The 10656-nt window shown below is 36.8% G+C and overlaps 1 protein-coding gene across 9 annotated transcripts in view; it reads right to left on the bottom strand.

Annotated features, from left to right (window-relative positions):
• The window catches only part of EHBP1 (EH domain binding protein 1), a 336323-nt gene that overhangs the window by 65352 nt on the left and 260315 nt on the right, over positions 1-10656 (bottom strand). For 7 of the 9 annotated variants that reach the window (XM_026447739.1, XM_026447738.1, XM_026447742.1 and 4 more), the window contains one exon: positions 1865-2012. In XM_026447739.1, coding sequence (XP_026303524.1) covers positions 1865-2012 — 148 coding nt within the window. The remainder of the gene's footprint in view (positions 1-1864; positions 2013-10656) is intronic. The other 2 variants (XM_026447743.2, XM_023223957.2) reach the window with 1 other exon arrangement.

The raw sequence follows: 10656 nt of genomic DNA, 5'->3' as shown, positions 1-10656 counted from the left end.
TCACTGGCCATCAGAGAAATGCAAATCAAAACCACAATGAGATACCATCTCACACCAGTTAGAATGGCAATCATTAAAAAATCAGGAAACAACAGGTGTTGGAGAGGATGTGGAGAAATAGGAACACTTTTACACTGTTGGTGGGATTGTAAACTAGTTCAACCATTATGGAAAACAGTATGGCGATTCCTCAAGGATCTAGAACTAGATGTACCATATGACCCAGCCATCCCACTACTGGGTATATACCCAAAGGATTATAAATTATGCTACTACAAAGACACATGCACACGTATGTTTATTGCGGCACTATTCACAATAGCAAAGACTTGGAATCAACCCAAATGTCCATCAGTGACAGACTGGATTAAGAAAATGTGGCACATATACACCATGGAATACTATGCAGCCATAAAAAAGGATGAGTTTGCATCCTTTGTAGGGACATGGATGCAGCTGGAAACCATCATTCTTAGCAAACTATCACAAGAAGAGAAAACCAAAGACCGCATGTTCTCACTCATAGGTGGGAACTGAACAATGAGCTCACTTGGACTTGGGAAGGGGAACATCACACACTGGGGCCTATCATGGGGAGGGGGGAGGGAGGAGGGATTGCATTGGGGAGTTATACGTGATATAAATGATGAATTGATGGGTGCTGACGAGTTGATGGGTGCAGCACACCAACATGGCACATGTATACATATGTAACAAACCTGCACGTTATGCACATGTACCCTAGAACTTAAAGTATAATAAAAAATAAAAATAAAATAAAATAAAAAAAAAAAAGAACCTGGCCTAACAGGGCGAGTAAGCACTACCTCCTGAGTTCAGCCTCCTGTCAGATCAGCGGCGGCATTAGATTCTCACAGGAACACGAACCATATTGTGAACTGCACATGTGAGGGATCTAGGTTGTATGCTCCTTATGAGAATCTAACTAATGTCTGATGATCTGAGGTAAAACAGCTTCATCCTGAAACCATCCCTCCTTACCCTCCTAGTCTGTGGAAAAATTGTCTTCCATAAAACCAGTTCCTGGTGCCAAAAAGGTTGGGGACAGCTGCTTTAAGGTCTTATTTGAGTCTTCACTTGCCTACTCTTCAGGGTGATCTTTGCATTCTAAGATTAACTCAGGGCAAATATCTGCCATGTTTTGGTAGATAAGTAGGTTATATACCTTCGAAATAAAAAACTCACAAGCCTTCTGAATATACTCCTCTTAAAAACGTAAAATGTTCCAAATTAAAGATGTCCAAATTGAGCATCTCCGAAGGTAAAATTAAAATTATCTTTAATTATATATACAGCCACTGTCCCAACATCAAGCTTAGATTAATCTCTGCAGATATTGAAGAAGACCCTCTCAGAGTAAGGAGACTAAGAAGAAACTGAGATGGGACTTATATAAACTTCTAACATCTCAGGCTATAATGCCAGAATATTGTTAAAACTACTTTCTAAATATCTTGTTTTAAGTGAAAATTTTTCATGACAAAGCTCATCACTAATCGTGCTATGATTTAGATGTTAGGGACTCAGTTACATTTTACATATTCCTAATACAATTAATGAGGAATCATGGGGTATCACAAACCAAGGTATGAGTTTTTTACAAAAGCATATTCTAAGACAGTACTTCTTGAGTATTTTTTAATGAAGCCAAAAAGTTGATTTGGAAAACAGCAACAGTTATCTTCTAATTTACTATGCTTCCTTTAGGTGTCTTGCAACATATCAATAGGTTAGAAACTTTGTATTTTTGAAGCAACATTTTGAAGTAAGAATAAAAAGTCCCAAAAGGTCCACTGTGGATTTCTGGGTTGTCTGTAGAATGATACAAGGTTCTTTAACTCACCTCCACATGCCTTTGACCTTTCTTTCAACTTTTCTGCAGCCATTTCACCATAGCTGGGAAGTTCTGACATCTTCACTCCAGATCGAGCTTCTGCTATTAGCTGACGAGCTCTCTCTCTCAGCTGCCGACGTCGCTCTTCATCTTGCTGCTAAGATATATTGAACAGTTGCCAACTCAGTAATTGACAGAAATGCAATTTCATTTTCAATCTGATCATCATGATAGTAACTGGTTTACAGCATGGTGCTTGGCCCACATTATAAATAGGATGCTCTATATCAGTTGGATGTCATACCATTTTTAAAAGACATCCTAGAATCAGATTTTTAAAAACATTTACAAATTATTTTATTAAAATGTCCATTAAAAATACAAACTAAAGAATGTTTGGTAATACGTATCACTGAGAAAATATCAGAAATTATTAATAATAAAAGAGTCCAGCTTACAGAAAAAAGTCACAATACTGAGGACAGAATATTAATTCATATTTTTAAAGAATAGAATTTAACTTGTTATTTTTGAAAAAAGGCGCAGAGCAATGGCTAAAAGACATCTTTGAGAGCAGAAAATGCTGCTATACTATGCTGATCAAATGCTATATAGGAAATGGCATATTTAGGGGGCTAGAGTAAGAGTAGGGATAGTTTATCAGTACATAATTTGATTTAAAAACTATCAACAAGTTTTCCCTTTTGGTAACTCCCTCTCTTTTTGGTAACTCCCTCTCTCCCCAAATGTATGCAGAGAAGAAAAATTAAAATCTAATGTGGTTTCTGATATTTAACATAACTAGACAAATAAGAGAGTTGTTGACTACTAAAAAAAGGATTATTGGCTGGGCACAGTGGCTCACACCTGTAATCCCAGCACTTTGGGAGGCCAAGACGGGTGGATCACAAGGTCAAGAGATTGACACCATCCTGGCCAATATGGTGAAACCCCGTCTCTACTAAAAATGCAAAAGAATTAGCTGGGCATGGTGGCACATGCCTGTAGTCCCAGCTACTCGGGAGGCTGAGGCAGGAGAATCACTTGAACCCAGGAGGTGGAGGTTGCAGTGAGCCGAGATCACGCCACTGTACTCCAGGCCTGGCAACAAAGCAAGACTCTGTCTCAAAAAAAAAAAAAAAAAAAAAAAAGATTGTTATGAATCGCAAATAATCAATGTGAAACTGCTTTGTAAATTGAAAAGCATATAAAATAAGGCATTACTCTGATAAAACAAAGACTGAAATAATCTGGCCCCAACATATATTTCCCGGGTTATCTCCCCTTAACATCTCCGAACCTCCATAAATCCTTACATCTATTCATACAGAATTGTTTGTATCATGTAGCTTCATGTACTTGTGGCTCTGAGTGTGTCATTTCTTTTTCTTGGAATGAGTTTCTCTAACCTTATTTAATTTCTACTCATTCTTCCAGATTCAGTTTAAATCCACCAAACCTCCCCTCTCTATCCCCCCACACTACTTCCCTGAGAAATAAAGTAATCCTTCCTCTATGTTACTTCAGCACTTTATGTGTGTCTGTGTGTGTATGTTATTTTTTTAAACAATACTTGTCAACTTACATTATAACTTTGTAGGGATCCCTCCTTCACATTAGAGTTGAAATACATCTGATTTACCTTTGTATCTCTGGTCTTTAGTACATAATTTGTGCTAGGTGCTGTAACCATTTCAAGCATGATGACATAAGGGTTCAGAAAACGGAGAACATTTTTGGCTGAGGGGCAAACAGAATGCATCATGCCATCATGGATTTCAAGCTGGGTCTGAAGAATGAGTAGGATTTGGAATGGGTAGAGATAGAAGTTGGTGGTTAGGTAGGTCAGTGTAGGAGAGACAAGGAGGTAGGAACAGTACAAAAACATAGAGGCAAGAAGGTATATGGGGAAACATAACCTAGTTTTCCTGAACACAGGGCAAAAACAGTGATAGACAAGGCAAGAAAAATAAATTTGGGGAGATACTTTAAAGGCCCTGTCCAACAGGGAGAGGAGAGGTGCTTTAATTTTATTCTAAAATTATTCTGCTGGGCTTTATTTTTATGCATATGTCTTTTTTTGTTTTGTTTTGTTTTTAAAGTCTAGAGGAATCATCAATTAGAGGTGTATTTGGGAAAGATTAATCAGGCAATGGTGCATAAAATAGACTGGCATAGGAGGATGGCAATAGACTAGTTAGGAGGCTCTTATAAGAGTCCAAGGAAACTGTACTGAGATACAAGACTAAGACGGTGGCAATGGGAATACAAAGAGAAAAGTGTAATATATTAGAATTAGAGGCACTAATTCTTGGTAACATTAGATGCAGAAGGAGGGAAAAAAACTCAGAAATTTTTAACTTAGGCAACTAGTAGAACTGTGATGTTCATAATAGAAATAGAAAAACTAAAAGGAACTATAAGAAGCGAGGGAGAGAAAGTCTGTGCTAAGACATATTGGGTTTGAGAAACTGGCAGGAAATCTGAGTAAAGATGTTAGTAGGTAATTGAGAAATAAAATGGATACTAGGATGTGAGGTCAGACTATGACTAGAGAGCTGATGAGTTATAGGAATCCATGAAAGCATCTGAAGAGGGTACCCTAGAGAAAAAGGAGCGACACTGACTAAAACATGGAAAACATCTATCTATATCTAGGTAAGATAGAGATAAGATATATATTGAAAAGAGGACACAGAAAGAGGGAGAAGAGAACTAGAATACTGAAGTATCCAGATAATCAAAATAGCATAGGCTTTCAAGAAAAAGGAGTAATCAATTGCAGCCAATGTTAGAGGTTAATGAAATTTTTAAAATTTTAAAAGGGCAATGAAACTTGGTGAGACATTGATGTATTTTAAACCACATTAAATAGTCTGTTGCCTTAAAAAACAAACAAAACAAAACTTGGTGACATATCATTAGGGACAAGGGTAGAAACCAATGGGTAGAACTCAAGTCCAGGCAATTTTTTTTCACAAATTTCTTGAGAAATCAAGGAAGCCATCAAAATTAATGGGGATAGGTTAATGGGGATGCCCAATGGACCCAGGGACAAGCCTGAAGCTCCCTGTAGGGAACCAATTAGAAGAACCCAGTAGAGAGACAATTTCAGTCTCAAAAAGAAAAATGACTGCAATGAATTGAATCAATGAGATCACACATAGAATCAAGAAAAATTCGAGTCCAATATGCTATTCAAAACATAGAAGGATATAAAAACTTATTTGTTACCATTTAAGGCAGCTTTGAAATAACTCCTACAAAGTAGTAATTGAAGGAAAATAATAAATTATTTTGTATTTCTGGTGGGAAATGAATTTTAGAGTAATCAAACAGTCTCAGTCAATAAGGGAAAGCTCTACTATATATATATCTGTGTGTGCGTGTGTGTGTGTGTGTGTGTGTCTGTGTGTGTGTATGGTAAACCCATCCAAGCTGGAATGCACTGGTGCAATCACAGCTCACCGCAGCCTTGATCTCCCAGGCTCAAGCGATCCTCCCACTTCAGCCTTCTGAGTAGCTGGAACTATAGGCATGGTGGCCATAGTTTAAAAAAAAAAATTTTTTTTTTTAAGGTTTTGTAGCGACAGGGTCTCCCTGTGTTGCCCATGTTGGTCTCAAACTCCTAGGCTCAAGTCACCCTCCCACTGGGATTACAGGTTTGAGCCACCATGCCCGGCCTAGCTCTACTTTATAAGACATCATTTAATAATGCCCCTAAAAGGTAGAATTATAAAAAAAAAATCACTTTGCAAATCATAATGAATGATTCTGGCAAGGATCATCAACTGTTATTAAAGCTCTTAGGTAAATGTCTGATAGGGAACTGGATAGTCATGCTGCAGCCAACTGTATTTTCCAAAGATGGCCACAATAGTTATCGCTCATCCCAATGCTCTTCTGCAATGTGACCTTGCCACTCCCTCAATAAGAGGAAGAGTTTAATTCTTCTGAGCCAGCTTTAGTGACTTGTATGTAAGAAACAGAATGTGGAAGTGTTGCAGGTGATTTCCAAGGCTAGGTCAGAAAAGACCATACCCCTTCTGCCTAAGCTCTCTTGAAATTCTTATATTCTGTCCTCTTTCTTGGAACCCAGCAGTCATACAGTGAGAAGACTAAGTTACATGTAGGTGCTTCAGTTGACCATTCTAGCCAAATTCAGCCTTCAGTCTTTCTGGTGTAGGTCCAGACACGTGAATGAAGAAGGCTTTAGATGACCTCAGACTCTAGCCATTTTGAGCCACCCCCAACTGTTAAAGTCCTACAGAATTTGTAGAGCATAACAGCAAGACATTTTTTTTTTTACGTCACTAAGTTTGGGGTGGCCTGTTACATAGCAGTAACAACTGGAACATATGCTTAAGTAACACCACACAGATTACTTTTAGTTGCAAGGGGAAAACCTAATCTGTAAAAAGAGAGATAAGAACTAGATCAGAGATTAGGGACCACGAATCTAGCATCATTAATGTTGGGTCAATCATATGTTATATGTTTTTTGATATGAAGCACATGAACTGCACACCACCTAAATATTCTACCAAAAATGTTTAAAGTGAATCCACTCAAACTTTAGATATAATTTCATGTTTATCATAAGCACAGGGGATAGAGAAGCATGATAAATGACACAGCAAGAAAACCACCAAATAGATCCAGAAGGTAGGATATCCCAGACAACTGACCTGATCATTTTAATAAGTCAGAGTTAAGAAAACATATGCATAGAAAGAGATTTGGAAGGGTATATGCAAAGTTGTCATGGTGAAGATTTCTGGGTATCAAAATTTGATATTTGTATTTTCTTTTGACTTCCTTTTCTAATTTTCTATAATACACATATGCTACTCTTATAATAAAATTTATTTTAAAAAATAATCTTGACTAGTTGTGGTGGCACACGCTTATAATCCCCGCTACTCAGGAGGACTGCTTGAGTCCAGGAGTTCAAGACCAGCCTGGGCAACTGGGCTACATAGCAAGACCCTGCCTCAAAAAAGCAAAGCAATGTGATGGTATGCTTCCTGAAGTATATATTGTGGTAGGGGCAAAAGAAGAGAGGTCTAACATTCAAGTGAAATTTTATTAGTATCTGGAGACACAAGCTTATTCATAGGTGAGGAATAGTATGCAATAGGCATAGTGAGACTGAAGATGCAAGAATAACATTAAAAAAATCCTCAGTTTACTATCAGTGTTTCTGTTTTTCTTTTTTAAATTTGAGACAGTATCTCACTCTGTTACCTGGGCTGGAGTGCAATGGTACAATCATAGCTCACCGCAACCTTGACCTCCCCAGGCTCAGGTGATTCTCCCACCTCAGCCCTGTCTCCACCCGAAGTACCTGGGACCACACGTGTGTGCCACCATGCCTGGCTAATTTTTGTAATTTTGTAGAGATGGGGTTTTGTCATGCTGCCCAGGCTGGTCTCAAACTCATGGGCTCAAGTGATTCATGCACCTTGGCCTCCCAAAGTGTAGGGATTACAGGCATGAGCCACCACATCTGGTCCACTATCAGTGTTTCTAAACTTGAAAAATATACTAGGAATAAAAGAAATTACAGGATTGATAATGGTGAGTTTGATGATGGCTGCTGCTATCTCCTGAACATTTATATGCTATGTACTTTATGTGCATAATATTTCGTTTTCACATCTTTATTATTTTTACCAGTAAGAATATTTAAGTTTAGAGTCACAGCATTCCATAGCTAGACCTGATGTCAGAGCCAGGTATTCAGCTCAGGTCTGTTTTACTCCAGAGCCCTTGCTCTTAACCACTAAACTATATGATTCCCAAAGTATCAAATTATATGATCAAATGAGGAAAATGGAACTTTTACTAAACTTTCATCTTTCAAACTTATGAAAAGTTAAGAGTACTAATAAAAAACCATTATTTAATATGCCTCAGGCAACTAAGTTTGAGTGTATTTCACTGACTGAATAATAACTTCTTACATAGCTGGAATTTGTTGATTCAAACTAAAATGAAGGGTCATTTTTACTGAGTTAAAATGAAATAAATGATTCTAGTTTTCTGAATATGAAATGGCAACCTAATTTTTTTCTCACAAGCTATCACCTCCTCTATCCCACTAATACTCCCATCTGCACATTTTTCCCAGAGCTTACCAAGAGTGCAATTTAAAGTAGGCAATCGTTAATAAAACCAACTCTAAATACTAATTAGGAACACTTTATCAATTTCCATGTAAATTGTTTGTTTGTACTTATTTACTCATGATTGTTCTCTATACAATAGAAAAAAATGCAAATGAACAAATCAGAATGTAGCCCTAATGGGACTTTCTGTTTATAACCATTAGCCCAGAGGTGTGCTGTAATTCAATTCTCAAGTAGCAAGATTTAGCCTCATTAACAGACTGCAAGGGCAGGTTACAACTCATAAAACCCTACAGTAAACAAAGTTTATGGACACAGCACAAAATCTTGAGCCTGATTGACAGAATTCTAGTTCCCTATCAGATTGCCTTAATTTACTTTTCTACTAATGTCCTAACACCACGGAGACAATTTTGCTTGGGCCTGAAGCTCTCCAGTGGGATGGCATATCTGTGTTGTTTGTTTTCTCACCCTTTAACTTCCCTTAAGACAAAAAAACAACTGGGAAAATAAAAGTTAATTGTTAAGGTCACCAAGGAAAAGTGTGTAATTATAGTAATTGATTATGCCACTAATTTTAGTTTAATTGATAGCACTAATTTTCAGTTTATTAGTCTCCAGGTTCATCATAAGTAAAACTAGTTCATTTTAATTTTTATAGGTAGGCTCCATTAAAAGATATTTTGCAATAATACTGAAAGAATAGATAGCAATACAATCTATGCATTTTTTTTTACTCAAAATAGCCATACTGTTTATGTCTAAGGATAAAATGACCAGAGAGTAGGGACAATGATTATCTTATTTTTGTATAGCATTCAACACAAACTGCTCAAATACGTTCATAATATTTCTGACAACGAGTTTGCCTAAACCTAAGAAATGTGTTTTTGAAAGCTGCTTTGACCATTCTACATTCAAAAAAAGACAGTGACTCATAGCTGTAAGTAAATCATGTTTACCATGTGTGCTGGAAAAAAAAAATCTTTTCACTGGGTTGCAGAGGCAAGGCAACTTAGAAAACTGCTGTTACTTAAAAGATAAGTATACTTCAAAAATCCAATACATAGGAAACCTATGTATCTTTCATTTACTTATGTAGTCTAGATAGACTTAAATAAATGGAAGTAGTTAGACTTCCTATTTGTAAGAATGGGTCTGATGACATTCACCTTTTCCTATATGGTATTATTTAGAGTTAGACTGAGTTATAAAGGATAATCTTGCTTTTGTAAGATGGATGTGTACTCTTTGGAGGGTTTGATAGAAGCTGAAGTTTTGGGAGGTCTTCCTCCCCATGACTATCTTTTTACAAGTTGTAACAAATTTTTGAGTAAATACTAGCTCTGTGCCCTGTGTGTTTGCACATGTATATGTGTTATCTCATTTACTCCTTACAACTCTGTGAGATAGCTGCTATCCTTCCAATTTGATAAAAACTGAATCTCACTTACATATAACGCCCAAGGTCATACATCTTGTAAATGGCATAGTAAGAATTAAAATCAGTGTCTGTTTGATATCAAAGCACTGGCCCTATCTATTACATAACTGCTATTCAGAGCATTTTCTGAGGCCCTACAGTGATTATGATTTTTTAAAGTCCCAGTTCTTTATGTATACTTGGGTTATACAAATCAGTTTAAATTTCCCTTTGTGCCACTGAATAGAGAGAGATGATGAGCAACTAATTTGTTTACATTCACTTAAAACTTAGGTTCCCAACCTTAAATTAAAAGCCTTTAGAAAAGTGGTAAATGTATTTAAGCTTTGCTTTTCTCTTTGCTAACATCTTCAGGATAAGGCAAAAAGTCCTGCTACGGTGCAAAAGGAGCCCTGTTTCAATCCAGTGAATTTGAAATATTCAAATATAGATGGATCAGAACTAACCACTTTGGACATAAACTTTAATAATATTTAGCCCTTTCACAGCATGTCTTCAAGTTACTACTTTCCTTATCATTCTGAAATAGTCTACAATCTGCCATAGATAGATGCACTAGTAAAATTTGACAATTTAAGGACAAACTCTTCAAGAATAAGTAATGTAATTCCTTGTTTCCTTTCCATAAAAATGTATTGGTATGCAATTTTTATATTTCACAGTTCACCGACATCTAGGCAAGCTTTCTTCCACTGCTTCAATGGTGCTACTTTTAATTTTATCCTCCTTAGTCGTAGTAATTAAAGTGATCAGCAGTGGCATCCCAGCGGCTTTGACACAGCTACAACCCCCTAGCAGACTTTTGCTTTAAAGGGGAAAGGGAAGAAAAAGACTGGAGTTTCATTTCACAGAGAACAAGAAAATCAAGCTTCTCCAATCCCCAACTTTATTCAATTGTTCTTTCAGCAGCCTTTGGATCTTAAGAATCAAATAAAAATGGCTGCCATGGGGGGTCCTTTTTATACTTGCCGCAAATGTCACCAACTGACATTACTTTAGCCAAAAAATGATGCCATGGATTTGTGAAGGTGAATTAGAACATGAGAAACTGTCAGTGTAGCTGCTGAGATCATTACCCACCCAAGGATGTCTTCCATAATATTAGATACTCTTACTCAGTCTGCTGAAAAATACAGATTGAGAAGTCTTTCTATTTAAGAAACATGTCTACACACATTTTCATGAAATAAGCTTTAACAAAACTTTAAAAACATATTATTTCAAAT

Source organism: Piliocolobus tephrosceles, chromosome 15 (assembly GCF_002776525.5).
Source record: "Piliocolobus tephrosceles isolate RC106 chromosome 15, ASM277652v3, whole genome shotgun sequence".
In the NCBI taxonomy this organism is placed as follows: Eukaryota; Metazoa; Chordata; class Mammalia; order Primates; family Cercopithecidae; genus Piliocolobus; species Piliocolobus tephrosceles.
The sequence above is the reverse complement of the archived record's forward strand: the minus strand, read 5'-3'. Positions and strand labels throughout refer to the sequence as shown.